Source organism: Misgurnus anguillicaudatus, unplaced genomic scaffold (genome assembly GCF_027580225.2).
Source record: "Misgurnus anguillicaudatus unplaced genomic scaffold, ASM2758022v2 HiC_scaffold_34, whole genome shotgun sequence".
In the NCBI taxonomy this organism is placed as follows: domain Eukaryota; kingdom Metazoa; phylum Chordata; class Actinopteri; order Cypriniformes; family Cobitidae; genus Misgurnus; species Misgurnus anguillicaudatus.
Window position 1 is genome coordinate 4,493,706 of NW_027395284.1, and position 16,729 is coordinate 4,510,434.

At 38.8% G+C, this 16,729-nt stretch overlaps 1 protein-coding gene and 1 long non-coding RNA gene across 2 annotated transcripts in view; both read right to left on the reverse strand.

The window, feature by feature from the left end:
* Positions 1–16,729, reverse strand: part of LOC141363413 (uncharacterized) — a 418,471-nt gene that overhangs the window by 93,194 nt on the left and 308,548 nt on the right. The gene's annotated exons all lie outside the window — the stretch shown is intronic.
* On the reverse strand, positions 1,928–16,452 carry LOC141363318 (PDZ domain-containing RING finger protein 4-like). The gene is made up of 8 exons (XM_073865953.1): positions 16,360–16,452; positions 12,261–12,514; positions 10,669–10,768; positions 8,514–8,612; positions 7,830–7,892; positions 6,981–7,082; positions 5,314–5,492; positions 1,928–4,934 (listed from the first exon to the last, which is right to left on the reverse strand). The coding sequence occupies exons 1-8, from the start codon at positions 16,450–16,452 to the stop codon at positions 3,572–3,574; spliced, it is 2,253 nt and encodes a 750-aa protein (XP_073722054.1). The 3' UTR covers positions 1,928–3,571.

Consider the following 16,729-nt stretch of genomic DNA (forward strand, 5'->3'; position numbering starts at 1 on the left):
TGCTCTTCTCTGAGTAACCCCGAGTTACGGCTCTTCTCTGAGTAACCCTGAGTTACTGCTCTTCTCTGAGTAACCCCGAGTTACGGCTCTTCTCTGAGTAACCCCGAGTTAAGGCTCTTCTCTGAGTAACCCCGAGTTACGGCTCTTCTCTGAGTAACCCCGAGTTACGGTTCTTCTCTGAGTAACCCCGAGTTACAGCTCTTCTCTGAGTAACCCCGAGTTACGGTTCTTCTCTGAGTAACTCCAAGTTACAGCTCTTCTCTGAGTAACCCCGAGTTACGGCTCTTCTCTGAGTAACCCCGAGTTACGGTTCTTCTCTGAGTAACTCCAAGTTACAGCTCTTCTCTGAGTAACCCCGAGTTACGGTTCTTCTCTGAGTAACCCCAAGTTACAGCTCTTCTCTGAGTAACCCTGAGTTACGGTTCTTCTCTGAGTAACCCTGAGTTACAGCTCTTCTCTGAGTAACCCCGAGTTACGGTTCTTCTCTGAGTAACCCCAAGTTACAGCTCTTCTCTGAGTAACCCTGAGTTACGGTTCTTCTCTGAGTAACCCTGAGTTACAGCTCTTCTCTGAGTAACCCCGAGTTACAGCTCTTCTCTGAGTAACCCCGAGTTACGGTTCTTCTCTGAGTAACTCCAAGTTACAGCTCTTCTCTGAGTAACCCTGAGTTACGGTTCTTCTCTGAGTAACTCCAAGTTACAGCTCTTCTCTGAGTAACCCTGAGTTACGGTTCTTCTCTGAGTAACCCTGAGTTACAGCTCTTCTCTGAGTAACCCCGAGTTACGGATCTTCTCTGAGTAACCCTGAGAGACAACTCTTCTCCGAGTATCCCAGAGTTATGGCTCTTCTTTGAGTAAAGGGCGATTTATAGTCGTTTCTTCTTCTTTCATGTTTGTGCTGCTACTGTGGTTACACGCGTGGATACTGCCTACCAGCGGTCGCGCGTGTGTTTGCACGACGACGCAAAAGTATAAATGAAAACCTACGCACGACTATAACGAGCCCTTAACCCAGAATTACGGCTTTTCTCTGAGTAACCCCGAGTCACAACTCTTCTTACAGAGTTACGGCTCTTCTCTGAACGAACACTCCAAAGTACAGACCAGATTAACTGATTGCATAATGACAATGATATGATTGACGTGAGGTGCAGATGATGAGCAAGCTCTTTTGAAAGAACAAAGATGCGCCTTGACTCACGTTTATACATATAAAACTAAGTAAATAAAAATCTTTCTGCGGGCCAGATATATTTGACAACAGAAGCCGGCCACAGAATAGATAAAGGGAAATGGCCCGCAGGCCGGGAGTTTGAGACCATTGATATAATGACTTTACTTTAGAAAGCAACCATTTATTTTAGAATGCATTTTTTTTAATTCTTCATGTAACACAGATCTCTCTTTAGTTTTAGCCTATGAATTTGTATAAGAGTAGTCTTCTAGATAATGAAGACATCAGCAAGAATCATCAAAATCTGAAACGACTGGCACATTCACTGATGGTCACCAGGAGAACCATTAACAGACACTTACATTAACATATCAAAGATCAGATCATCCATAAATGTGAGATAAGACATTGATCCGTAGGCTCTGTCCATCTCGACCTCAAACCTTTCAATCTAACTGTTGAGCAATGTTATCTGCTTGACATTTCTGTCAGGATTGCTGTTAGATGTAGTTGATGCAAATGTCATCACTGTCAGCAAATTGCCTTTAATTACCACTGACGCTGCAGATGTTAATGAGCATCTGTGCAGCCGCAGTCGAGCAGTATTTGTGTTTAGTAATGTGGTCAGGTCATTTGTCTCTGTCATGTTGTTGTGTTTGAGCTTTGATACAAAACCAAAGTAAAATGTTTCATGACACTTTAGAAGTAGAAACGTTTTCCTTTTTTAGCGAGTGAAACTTTACATTCAATTCAATTCAATTTTATTTATATAGCGCTTTTCACAATAGTTAATTGTTTCAAAGCAGCTTTACATTAATAGATGTATGAAACCGAGAAAAACGAGCATAGTAATAATGTAACGTATACAGTAAAGTAGTAAGTTAAGCCAAAGGTGGCGGACTCTCCAGGGGATGAAAAACCCCCTAGGAGAAAAACCCTCCTGGCTAGTCCAGGGGGAAAACTCCTAGGAGGGAAAAAATCCTTGAGAGAGATACATATATATATTTATATATATAAATACTATCGGGGTATGTGAACGGCTAAGCAAATTAAACTGGTTCCGCCGGTGGTCGCTGGTCAGGCATCGGCTTGGCATCTCGTAGAAGGACGGTCAGTAGATCAGCGGTGTGACAAATTTCCTAAAGCTCTTACAGTAATTAAGTCTTGATTAAATCAGTCTTGATTTAGTTTATGCTATTGCTGCTAAAAAGCAAGTGTTTAATGCAACCAAAATGTCATCAATATTTTGGATTTGGTTTGTACATTAGATGACCTCAAAACTAACGTTCATGAATCAAAGCCACAAAACAACATCTGGCATCCTCATGTCATCATCTTTCAATTTTAGGTTAAATATCTTAAAACTTTCTTAAAAATCTCTTAAAACTTTGTTGTTTTTAAAAACATGACAACAAAGAATGATTGTCAGTTTTGATAAAAGTGAAATGATGATAATGTGTTATTGATGATGAATGACACAAAACGTTTGCAGAAAACTTTATTAAACGTTAAAATATCACAATGACCACACATTCACCTGGCCAGAAGAGACAACTACAGATTCTTTAAATAAGACTTGTAACATTTAGCCAGAACAAGTACAGAAATTTACAATTGAAATGTACAAAATAATAAAAGGATGCAGCAAAACTTAAATGAAGACAATAAATAAAATTCCAATAATGAAATAGTCCTGTTATTGATCATAGAGCAGAAGATAGACGCTGGTTTATTTCTGTAAACTAGTTTCTGTTATGAGACATTATCAGTTAGGAAAAGATTAACACTGTTATTCTATCAACACAAATCAATTCTGTTCAAACACAAGATTGAACTTCATTTTTATAAAAGATGAATCATTCAATACTCAATGAATGTTGGCTGGTTTCATCTGAACTTTGTGTTTAATAGAGGTTGAGGTAGAAGCGTTTCATCTACAGCTACATGAGACAGCTGCTGTCATACTGTTTGTGTCTTCAGACTGAAAATATTACAAATTTGAGCAAAAACATGGTGATGGCAACTACACAATGATTCATATTTTCCTGATGTAAACACTGAAAGTTGTCATTTACTTTAAATGCTGTGATGGCAAATAAATAAATTATTAAAGGAATCCTTTTTTTATTACCTTCATGTCACTCATGTTTGACTTTCTTAGTGAAACACAAAATTTAATAATGTAATAATAATAATAAAAAAAATGTAATGATGTCAGTGTTATATGAAATTTGCCTTTACCTTTACGTTATTGCAAGAAAACAAATCTGTTTAATTGCTTACAAAACATTTATCAATTAACAAAGTGCAAAAAATATTTTTCTCATAAAAATTGCCACATTGAACGAGGCAGAAGTAGATCGTACCGCATGGGGTAAAGTTTGAGAGAGTTGTAAATCTATACAGTTGTAACAGAAAGAAAGGCGTTGTGAACTTTGGAAGCTTCTGGCGCTTTGGCGCCATGCGTCATCAGTTCCTGAATCGTCATCCAGTTGTCCAGAATTTTCTTGTTTCGTTTTTTCATCATCTTGCGATGGCTGAGTTCAATGATGCTGACGTCCTTACGTCCCTCACCACCGCTCTGTGGATTCTCCCGTAGGCTTTCCAGTCGACTCCTCTGCATGAACTCTCGGCGCCGGCGCTGCTCTTTGGCCCGCAGAAGCTGCCGTTTGCGCTCCTCTTTGCTCCAGTAGCGTCCCATCTTCATCTCGCTCATGGCGTCGTCATCCGTCGTCATCCCTCCGCTCCGCTCCTCCTTGATCTTGAGGGCTCGCTCGCGGAGCAGTCGATCTCTAACCGGCCGTTTGGTGATGTATCTCGTTCCGTCGCTTCTCACCTTGACCTTCCACTCCATCTTGGGTTCGGTCGGCAGGGCGACCCGTGGACCGCTCAACAAACTCTGGGTGTACCCGACAGCTGACTGCTGCTGGATCAGATGTACGACGCTCTGGTAATGTCGCCCGTGGGGCGGGATGTTGGTTTGCTGGTGTTGTCGTGAGGACAGACAGGGGATCCGTGAGCGAAGGGTCCTCCGCGGGGAGCTTTCGTCGTCTGCCGGAGGCGTCTGGTCAGACTCCGAGGGATTGCTGTGATCCGGACTGCCGCTTGGTGCTCTCCTGACGGGAGGACAAGGAGGCGAAGCGCGTCCGGTTAACAAACTGCTTTTCAGGTTCTTTCTATTGGTCAAACTAACCATCCTGTGCATGGAATGTTCTGGAGAGCGGTCCATGGCCAGCGGCGTGCTGCGGGAGCTCTCGGCGGTATTGTATGCGCTCGAACTGTCTTTGTCGGATTTCTCCGGGTGCTCGCTGATGTCCGCCAGTTTGCCTGTACGAGGGCTCTGCTGCACCTGCTCGCGTTTATGCAATTGATGCGCCTGCATGATGTTCTGGCATTCCAGCTCGATGTTGCGCAGTTCCTCGTTGAGCAGACGCAGCTCGTGCTCCATGCCGCCTCTCTGATCTCTCAGACTGCACTCGATGGTGCTGCTGTGACTGTAGAAGAGGTCGTACTCGCCGCTGTTGCGGATCTGACACTTCAGCTCCAGCAGTTGTTGATAACAATCTCCTTCAGCAACATCATCTTCCACTCCCTCACCTGAGACTCGCCCGGACGCCGGGCTCTGATCCGCAGCCTCACGCCGCTGCCGTAGACACCGCGACAGTCTCTTCTGTATTTGTGCAAGGACGTTCTTCTCAGAACCATTCCTCATCTTCTCGTGATTGTAGGAACAGGAGGCTGTGATGTTATCTTCTTGAATTCTTCTGGCCTGCAGAGAGATTTTGAGTGAGAATTATTCAAGCGCTCTTGTTTACACATAAAACATCAGAGACTTCATTACTGAATGTTTTCATATCTACTTGCAGTCATTTGGGAGATCGATTAGAACAATGAACATTTCTCTGCTTTTGTCAGGAACAGGAAAATATGAGAAATCAATTTGAAAGTATGATTCAGAATATTGGGAATTGGAAAATCCATCTATTTTAATACATTCATTTCTCACAAGGGCCGTGAGCTTTTCAAAATAAATCCAAGTTCTAATAAAGCTCAGTGAGAAACAAGCAAATCTCATGAAATATAAAGAGATTTAATCTGCCTACAGTAAATCTTTTGAACATTTTCTAAATCAAGTGTGGCATTGTTAGGATGTTATGGGAGTTGACTCTTATGTGATGTGTTTTTCTTGCCTGCTCCTCTTCTTCTTCTTCTCTGGTGGCTCTGTCTATCTCCTCTTCTTCTCTTCTCTGTTCCTCCAGCATTTCCATCTTCAGCTCCTCTAAGAACTCATTGTGTTCATCATCTAGCCACGGCTCCTCCTGGACAAACACAACATCCAGAGAACCTCATGAGACCTGTCAAAAACTCGGAATCTCCCCCCAAAATCTATTACATATACAGCCACAGAAAAAATTAGGAGACCACTCCAGTTTTGCTTTTAATCATCATTTTCACATGTATTACAACCATTTCTGTCCAGTAAAGCAAACCTCATGAGCGACAAAAATCTTGTAAAGTGTACGCAAAAATACACTGCAATGTCCATGTATATAAAAGTGTCTTTGATATGGAAAAGAAATTAAAACCATGTCAGGGTCTGAGCAGATGTATGCACTTTTGCTTGTCCGATTGCTACAGGTTTTTAAAAATATGGTGCTCGGAAATTATTTTTTCAAGATTTATAGATTTAACATCTATACGTTTTCTGTGTGCAGGTTTGAGAAATGATCATAAGATTTAAGATTTACAACGTCTTCTATGCAGCATTTTATAAATGAGGCCCTGTATCTTTTTTGCTATTTGGACCATGTTTTCCCCATTTCAATTTAAAGTAGATAAATGCAAATTAAAACATTATTTTATTAGGAACTTGGCAGAAATGATGTGGGTAGTTGGCAGAATGAAACAAAAATAATAATTTAACACATAATCGTAAATCTAGAAAAACTAAAAAAATTATCTTGAAGAGGTCACTTAATTTTAACCGCAGCTGTATATACATCTTTTTGGTATTTATTTATTGTAAAAATGTAGCCTATTTTTTTAAGACCACTGAGATATTTTGCATTGTGACATTCCGATTCTTGTAGCTATAATGTCAATTGTTCTCCATTTTCAAGTTAAAGCATTGAAGAAAGTCTTACAGTAAAGTTAAAAAACAGGCAAATTCTGATTTGATAATGTTTGCAAAGCATGATGGGAAGAGTATATTCCTCATAGTAATGTGATCCACCTCAGGGCAGCATCATTTGCTTCATCTGAATGGTGCAAAAAAGGCAAAATATAGTTTCTTATTTCTTCACCAAATGAGGCGAGTATTTCTTGCTGAAAGTGTTTTTATGACTGTGATGTTTGAAAGACATTATGCATGTTTTATATGTTTCACACACACACAGTTTGATGGTCTCTGCAGATGAAGTGTAATGAAGCACAGAAGCATCAGAACCTCACAGTCGTCTCACAGGTCAGTGTCCATTTATTACTCAAATAAAACCCAATTCATTTAACCTCGTGTGAAGTTGCTAATCATGAGGTTCATGTTTACAAGCTGCAGGTGATATTAACATGTCATTAGTTTTTATAGGCTACAGTTTAAAGTCAATGACAGTGACAGTGAATCTTATCATCCGAGAATAAAACAAAGTAAATGTCAGAGATCTCGGTGTGTTCATGATGCATCATTTACACTAAAATCAATCTTTCAATCTCATTTATACCTTTTCAAAAAAGTGTTTGGGTTTGTTTTTGGTCACATAAATTAAACGTTTTAAATTTACTTAAATAATAAAGTGTTGATGCATTCATACCTGTACTTCAGGTCTACACAAGAGCAGCACAATATTTCGGCATTCTTCATTAGACAGAACGGCCACAGACTCCTGTCTGTCCTCCACATCCCGCCCGTTAATCTGTCAATCAATCAAACAGTCAGCCAATGAGACGATGCATCAGCATGAAGCATTTAGGAGAGTAATGAAGAAGAGATGATGAGATTAAAGACCCTAGCAACTGCCCATCACTGCCCTAGCAACCACTCCAGCATCACAGCGATGAGTTTTGTACATGCAATCACCTCCAGCTAAAACTCTTTGTGTTTTGTTTGTTTGGTGTCACTAATAGAGCAGAAATGACACACATCACACATTGAACAGCTTCAGGGGTCGTCTGTCATGTTTCACATTTAATTGACTGAATGTTTTTTTCCAGAAACGGTGAGATTTCTCAGTGGAGAACACGACTGGATTTCTCCAGGTCAACAGAAACAAAAACAACTCATGGACGCCCACGGACAGACTACAGCTAAAAATACTCAGGTGTGAAATACAGTACATCTAATATAAGAGCGTACAGCTGGAGTCTATAGTAAAGATCATTGCATCTGTGTAATGACCCTGACCAGACCCCCTGTTTCCTTCAGGTCCTGTAACACACACACACAGTCCAGTAATGACTCTCTATGGAGATCAGTATCATCCCCTCAGGTGTCATAAGAAGCTCAGTGTTTCTGGATGTTGCTGACTCAAACCTTTGATTCGCCGCGGGCGCAGTTCAGAGTTCACAATGAGATGTAACATACAATCATTAAAAATGAATGCTGAAACACAATGACTACAGGCCACGCTACCGGTCATCTAATGAATCCAAGCCAAATTTACCTGTAAAATACGATCGCCTTCTCTGATACGACCGTCTCGTGCGGCGATGCTGTTCGGTTCAATCTGAGAACAAAAGCAAAGAGATTTCAGTAAGTACAAAGTCATCATGAGAATTTGTGTACACATGGACGAATCGTTCATCATTATTTCTGTGTCGCTCAAATAAATACAGCTATTATAATCAAATGACATTATTTACCATGATTTTATATAGCATTAAAAGTTTTGATAGTTTAGGAAGAAATGTCTCTATATCTTTGAAAATGTTTTAAGATTGTAACCAATCACAATCGTTCCTCTCTAGTGATTTCCTGTAGGGGGGGGGCTCATTGTTTAACAGCCAGTCAATTTCTATCTGACTGCATATCTATCCAATCAGAGCTGATCATGAATTTACTCCATCATCATCATTAGATCACAACACACTTTCTATTTGTCTGAATTAACTGTACAACATCTGTCAATTCAAATCAATTCAATAGATTTAGCGTAAAGTTGCTGTACTGCATTGTAAAACTGTTAAAAACGCCATAGAAATGTAAATGTAATGAGAATCTGCAGTGATTGATGTATAACTGAGTCTGATCATCTATCTCCTCTCTGTGTCTCACTCTTACTGAGAGATTTCAATAAACCAGTCCACATCTGCATTCAAAATCACACATGAGCTGTAATCTGACATACCTGGCCGACGTATATAGCGAGATCATCTTCATCATCTGTCCTGTAACACAGCGTAAGGCCCAGTTTCTCCTCGCTGTTCATTCGACACAATTCAACCTCCTGCACAACAAAACATCTCGCATCAGTAAAGACTTTAATAAATCAATGGACCATAAACACATGACCTGTACATATATAAGCTGTTATTATACATTTACATCATTCACTTATTACTGTTTTTATAAACTCTTCATTTGGTTAAAGTCTAGCGTTTATTGTACACTCAATGTAAATGTTCATATTAATATAACAAAACTGAATAAAGTAGATGAATAGAAAAGACAATAAAGAGAAACTATTATTATTATTATTTCACCCTGTGACATTTTCCCAAGAAAGCAACACATCAAAGATTTATTAGCAGAAGGCCAAATAATCTATCAGCACTGACTGTGCAATGTTTTCCCCAAAATCAATGTTTATTTAGTAAATAAGATTGTAATTATGTAAATGAGCATTAATTTATTCAGTCCAGCGCAAACAGAAACCATACGAATGAAAAATTCATGTGCTGTTTTTGTGTAGAGATGAAAATCTCAGCAAGACGTTTCATGACAACTCGGCTCAACACAGTTATGTCTCTTAAACAACAACACATCACTGAGTAGAGATGACTTTCATATACATGTTCACATATTTCATCCATGTATGTTCACTGACTGATTACACACAGAACACATCACACACACACACACACACACACACACACACACACACACACAACCTCCTCTACCTCACCACATCCAACCTCACACAACTGGACCTCAATCTATAACAGATCACAACCATGACCAGAGAGAGAGAGATGAAGTATAGACTCTGTTATGTGTTTGTGAGGGATGTGAAGATGATGATGTACACACACACACACACACACACACACACACACATAATGTATAGTGTATTAACGGTGGCATATTCACATACTCTCACACAAAGAGTTTACTGAACGTTTACATTAAATCTACACATGATACAGTATGCACATCACACATTGCTTTAAAAATATCTTGAAATATCATCATTGCCTATCATTTACTGAGAAACTGAAAGCATCAGTGATTTTATTCCCCGAGCGTGAAATCAAGTGCACACACTCATGGTAATAGGATCAGCGCTCAGAAATGAAGTGTGCACTACGCAGTGTCATATATATTACATTTGTTTCATGTTAATGGGAGCGCAGACGCCGAACACAACACACGCACAAATCTCCTGTGATGAGAACGCCGCAAACCTTCATATAAATTCAAATGAAACAAATAAAGTGGATGTAATTTACTTAAATCAATATTCCGCCTCTGTCCTCAAATGACTCGGAAATGAAGAGCACTCCAAAACGCAGTGTCTGTTCAAATGTGCTCCGAGTTACAGTACAAGATCAAACTCATGACATCATCTGTCAAATAATCAGACCCTTCTTATCCTGAATTCTGATTGGATGAGCAACATTCAAAGATGCTGCAAAATAGACAATGTGTGTAACAAAACATTACTAATACATCACTAAATAATTGTTTATTCATATATTTCTTTCTTTCTTTATTAATAGAAGGTAATGAGCAGTGGTTGATAGGGTCAGCTCAACACAAGTTATTACGGTAAGATTCAACATTTAAACATTAATAATCTTGAAAACATTCACGGGTAAGTGACAGTTTCCATTTTTAGATCAAATGTTCCTGTGCGCACAGTGCTTCATGTCATTATATAGAAATATATCTGATAAACATATCATTTTTTACACATTTCTTGTGTTATGCTATTTAACACATTTTGTGTTGATTTTGTGTTAAAATAAATATATGTGAAAGCACAAACTGTGGTAAAAATAACACAAACTGTGTTGCTCCGATAGTAACAAAGATGTGTCTGTTTTGGGACAACACATTTAGTGAGTGAGAGTGATTGTGTTGTATTTAACACATCCGTTCTTAAAGTGTATAAAGCTGATGTTTGATTGATCAGACTGTGATGTTTACTGCAGGTCACACACGCACACACACACACACACACACACACACACACACACACACACACACACACACACACACACACACACACTTTTTAGACAGGTTAATTTTGAGCAGGTGTTAGTAAAGTGTCTCTTATTTACCTCATACTCAAAATCTTCAGGTCTGTCATCAGTTATGATGGTGGAGAGATACTGAGATTCATCAAAGTTCTCCTGATCCACAGAATGCAGAGAATGACAACTGTAGAGACACAACAACCAATCACATCTCAGATATGTCTACATCAGATTAAATTCTCAAACAAATAGGTTTGGAACTTTTCTCGCTATAATTATTGTTACTTACTGTATCCTCGGGCAACCCTGCATCACGAAATTATGTACCTATAGTCATGTATATGTACATGTATATGTATATGTATAGTCATGTATAGTCATGTAATTTTGTGAATTTGTTTTTGTGACACTGACACGTTTTTCCGTCTTTTTTTGCATGAACATGTCACGTATTTCTGTTTACGTGTCACTGTCAGGTATTTGTTACTCAACTGTTTTGTCCTATTTTCAAACCATTGACAATCCGATTTAGGGTTAGATTTGGTGTTTGCATTAGGATGTCACTTTAAGTATTTGTTTCAGCCTTTTATTCATGATTTATTTTTTATATTTTATGATTTTTAAACCATTGTCTCCTGGCATTAGGATTAGAGTTGGATTTGGGTAAGGATGTCATTTTATGTAAATCTAACCCTAAACCGAAGTGAAAATGGTAAGAAAATAGGAAGTGATAACAGTTAACAAATACGTGACAGTGACACGTAAACAGAAATACGTGACATGTTCACGCAAAAAGGTGGAAAACGTGTCATGAAAAACAGAAAATTATCTGACTATAGGTACATAATTTCAGACTCATGACTATGTTTGCCAGCATTGTGTACTGATGTTTTTGAAAGAAACTCATTCAGAGTTGCTCAGCCAGTCAATACCCATCAGATTTGTAATAAATGTCATCAGTTTAAGTTATGAGAACATAATGAAGATATTAAAGAGATGTCTGATAATGTTGTAAAGCATCATGCATCACTGTATGTGTTGTTGAATTAGCTTTACTTCATCATTGTGTTTGGCGCATACAGCTGTATTTTATATGTCAATGTGTCTTTAAAACCAAAGTGCAATGAAAGCCAGTTTATGATCTGTTCTGAGACTGGCAGTGTTTGTTTGCTCTATAAAACAACATCTACACCGACTCAAACACCTGATGACAAATAAACAACCAATAAGAAACATGTGCTGCCTGAAATAGAGAGAGGAGACAGACGTCCATCCGATCTGAATGAACACACACAAACCTGTGTTCATCTGTTTATTCACACTTTACAGCAGCATAACACTCAATCCTTAAATGCTTTTGTGTGAAGAGTAAAAAAAAGTAATTCAGAGCGTTCACATCCATCACCAAAGGGAATTTAGAAAGAAAACAGGACTCTTAAGCAGGTGACAAATGTTAGTCTATGAATTATCAATGAAGCATTGTGCAGCTTTAATGACCTCCCTAACAGACTCACAGACATTTCATTCACTTTCAGCACAGAACAAAGACCGAGTCTCGGATCAGCTCAGACTTCTGTCTCCAGAGGACAAACACAGAAACACTTTATGCTAAACTTCAATTGGTTGAACTTCACAACAGAAGAGAGAGGAACATGAAATAAAACGCTGTGTCTTACCTGTCTGACAGAAGGAAGGGACAGATATCTGGCACAGGTGGTGTGGTAGGACGGAGTTTGGCCAAAGCCATGATGTGCTCAAAAGTGATTTCGGTTTGTGTGCACACATCGACCACCTGGACGTCCTGATCGGAGCCCTGACCCCGGGACAGTGGGGTACGCCGGAGCACCTGAACCACGATGGGGTCTTTAGCGCTGCGGAGAGCTTCCACCGCTTCTTCATGACTCGCTCTCGACAGATCTCTGCCATTCACCTGCGAATGATAAAGAAAACTTTAATACATTCATCTCAAGTCAAATGATTTACAAATATAACAGCATGATCAAAAGACTTCTCATTGGACATTATAAAGCTTCTGTCAGTGTTTGTCCATCAGTCATCTGTAATGAAGCTGTCAGAGAATCAACTGACTTCAGATCAAATCACACATACGACTCTGATGGGCATTATATCATCCAGGCACTTTAAAAAGCATCATTTAGTGGGAAAAAATAAAACAGCTTTAATCAAATGAATTCCTTCTTTCTCAAAATCTTGCCCCCAGACCGATGGAGTGAGATTGGGTGCATTAGTTATCATACGTCAGTGATCAGGACAGAATCTACACATAAACACAACGACAGCTCCCAGTGAGTCTCTCTCCACCTGCTCATCTGTTTTTTTCTGTTTTTGAGTTATTTCTACTTCGCTCTGACAACAATAAATAAACTCGGTGGATATCTCAGCGCTCAGCGTGACCTTTGTGTGAATCTGTCTGGCATTCATCACCTGTACTGTAAAGTAGGGCAGATCTTCAGGGACAGCTGGTGTGAAACACACTTTTCTCTCACGGACACACCAGAAATTAACATTTTTAAGACATTAAACACAACCGACACCAAACGTGAAGTGAGGCGGTTTAATAATCTCACACTGGATTCACTGAGCTTGTGTTCTGGTGAAGCAGAGACGCGAGAACAAAGGACTGTGTGTAGATAAATGAGCTCACCCGTGGATTATGACAAGCTGCTAGAAAAATGAGCATTAGCTGTACTCTACTGTACTGTATGTAGTCTCTGTGTCATGTCTGATGGCTGAATAAGAAGAAAGCAGAAAGAGTAAGACGACGCTTTCCTCTTTATCGTTTAAATGAGTGCCAGATGGATCAATTAATCCCAATAGAAGATGTGAATATGAATGATTTCTGCCACTGTCAGCATCTGCCCGACACCTTTTAACATCCAGCTTCATTTAAACTAATGCTAATGATGTTTCATACGGCTGTTGAATATAAGTGCTAATATACACAGATGGTGAAGGACACGACCTCTGAAGGACAGCGGGATATGAATACTGGATGATGACCACACACGTTTAACAGAGGATTTATCCTTTACACTTTATCTTAGTAAATGATTATTAAAGCAGATACACATCTGTTAAGTAAGCTATAATGTATAAGCAGGTATAAAGAAATAAGCACAAAGTGGACGGTCTTTGAAGGGTCTTAGTTTGTGATAACAACACAACAACTGGCTGTCTGTACATTATCCTACTTTTTACACAGCTATTTACCTCATAAGTAAGGTAAGGAGCATTAAATATTGATTTGAAATATTACATTTGCTTATTTTTAATGAATGTAGACCTTTCGTGAGGAAAATATGTTACTTTCAGTTTTAAGATAAGATGTTCAAATCATTCAAGTCAAAATCATTTGTAAATATAATGTCATATACAGTGTTGGGGGTAATGCATTACAAGTAATGTGCATTACATAATAATATTACTTTTCTAAAGTAACGAGTAAAGTAACGCATTACTTTAAATGTACACATTAATATTTAAGTTAAAAGTAATGCAAGTTACTTAAAAAACAATGATGTAATGAATTAAACTAAACGTAGTCACATTATGCACTCTATGCGTACACGCCTGTGTGGGAACAGTTTAAGTTAGAAACTGAGATGGCAGACCAGAGCTTGACATTTTTGTGATGAAATATGCAATTTCTGAATGCAAAACTTTTTGGTCATAAAAACACATGCAAGGCCTGAAAGAGATCAAGCCTCAGCCAAGAATAAGTAATGCAAAAGTAACTAAAAAGTAACTTATGCATTACTTTTAAAAGTAACTTTCCCCAACACTAGTTATATATATATATATATATATATATATATATATATATATATATATATATATATATATATATATATATATATTATAACAAACCTGCAAATGTCGCAACTGGCCAATCAGAATCAAGCATACCAATGAGCCGTGTAATAATATAGGACATATAGCGTAACATATGTGCATAAGTGAAAGATATCAGTTTTACAATGCGTCTTTAAAATCTTTTATATCGTAACGGAGTGCGAGGTGAACGTGAGTGCTGCAGTGGATTGTGAGAGATTTACTCTTCAGATAGATTGAATGACTGCCTCAGTAACACAGCCCATATGTGTGCCACAAAGCAATTTACATTTACATAAATACAATCTCTAATATTCAAGTTATAAGAGCCGCACACTTAGCCGTGAAGCTGCATCAAATCCAAAAAATTGTGTTGAAGGGTTGAGATTGTAAGCGGGGTACTGACGGCCCGACCCTACACCAGACTAAATGTCTCATTTCAATAATAAGTGTCAAGCTAAAATATGACTTGAGGTCCGGTACAGTAAAGACGTTATGAGTTCATAAATCACACGGACAGACAGATTGGTTGTTGGAACGGGCGCTCGGTTCTGCTCTCGTTCAGCCGGGATTTAAAACAGCAGTCGGACCACCAGGGAAATTTGACCGTCCCTTTCGCATGGCAACACGAGGCGACTAAACGCAGAGGCCTCACCTCTAAACAGCATAAAACATCAGCGTCACGCGCCCGTGGGCTATTTCTCACTGTAATGGAGCCACTCGGCTCTGCGGGAGCACCGGCCCAACACCTACATTAAACCAATGTGAACAATTTTATGGTTCAATTCATCTCCTGACACCCTGATGCTCTGTAGCAAATCCATGCGCTTCAGAAATCTTCAGTTATCTGAATAAATTGATTTCTGCAATCTTTAACTTACTTTATTAAATGAATGCTCATTGAACTTTACTAAATGATCATCGTATTACATATTTAAATATTGTAATATTGTACATAATAACATTTGATTGTGATCAATACATCGGATACAACTCACATCCTCTTTCTGTCTCTCATACAGTATCATTCTGATATAATGAGAGAAAGATACAATAATGATGTCATGATATTGATGAACAGTATTAGTGATTCCAATATTCCCCTGCAGAACTTCCGTTCAGGGGCCTTATTTATAAAATGCTGCGTAAAAACCATCCTACATTTGATCTTATGATCATTTATCAAAAATGCGTACGTGTGATTCATAAACCGAACGTACGCGCAAAAAACGCGCTGCCCCTTTCAAATCTATAAATCGCAAATGAACTTGAACTTTTGCGCAGCCGAGCAGTTTCAGATCTCCGCCTTTAAACGATGCCTAATTAATGTCACAGACATATAAAAGAGCACTTCTCGATGTCTAAACCAAATTTCGAGCAGCAAGATTGACTTGTATTTCCAAAAACCTGCAGCAATCAGAAAAGAAAAAGTGCGTACGTCTGCCCAGACCCTGACGTGGCGCTAAGCACTTTTCCACGTCAAAGACAGTTTTTATAAATATGGACTTTGCTGTGGATTTTTGCGTACGCAAACTTTACGATCAAATCTGTGCGTACGCACGCTTTATAAATGAGGCCCCAGATGTATTGTCTCCATTAAACTCAACAAATCTTAATAAAACCAGGGGCCTGAACTATAAAAATGGTTCAACAAACTCAGGGTTACAGGATTAGTTTCCTTTTAAGTTGACAAATCCAAGCCAATGTGATCAGGCCTTGTTGCTACAAGCTATTTTCATGGTACCCAAAATCCAGGATTTGCACAAACTAAATGTAAATGTAAACTGGAATATCCCACATGTTTGTACAGAGAGTCATGCTTGAGGAAATACACTTCATCTATAATAATATTGTGCTTTAGAAGGAAAACTCATGTTTCTATTTATATGTTTAGTATGTGGGGGGAGTGACGTCTTTACCCACAACCTCCTGCAGGTATCTCACATCTGATGTGTGGAAGTTTCCCATGAGTCTTTGTGTCTGTGGTGTGATGTTTAAAAGGTTTTCCTCATTCATCCCCTAAAGCATCATGAAAAAATACTCTGAACCTGTCTGGAGATTTTGTACATTTGCTAATGACCTTTACACTTTCTGCCGCAGGAATCTTTATTTCACATATCAGCTGCCTGCCAGCCGTGATAAACACCAGAAAACACTAGATGAGCATCTCTCTCTCTCTCTCTCTCTCTCTCTCTCTCTCTCTCTCTCCATCATGTGTCTCTGTTGTTGATTATTGCTGTATTTTCCCTTTAGGCATTGCATGAAGCTATTTCCAAATCATCAATCCTCAATC

Coding starts and splice junctions, on each gene's coding strand:
- LOC141363318 (XM_073865953.1), bottom strand. CDS start 16,452: ATGAATGAGGAAAACCTTTTAAACATCACACCACAGACACAAAGACTC. Junction 8,613..10,668: donor CTGAAGATTTTGAGTATGAG/GTAAATAAGAGA, acceptor TTTGTTGTGCAG/GAGGTTGAATTGTGTCGAAT. Junction 7,083..7,829: donor AAGGCGATCGTATTTTACAG/GTAAATTTGGCT, acceptor ATTGATTGACAG/ATTAACGGGCGGGATGTGGA.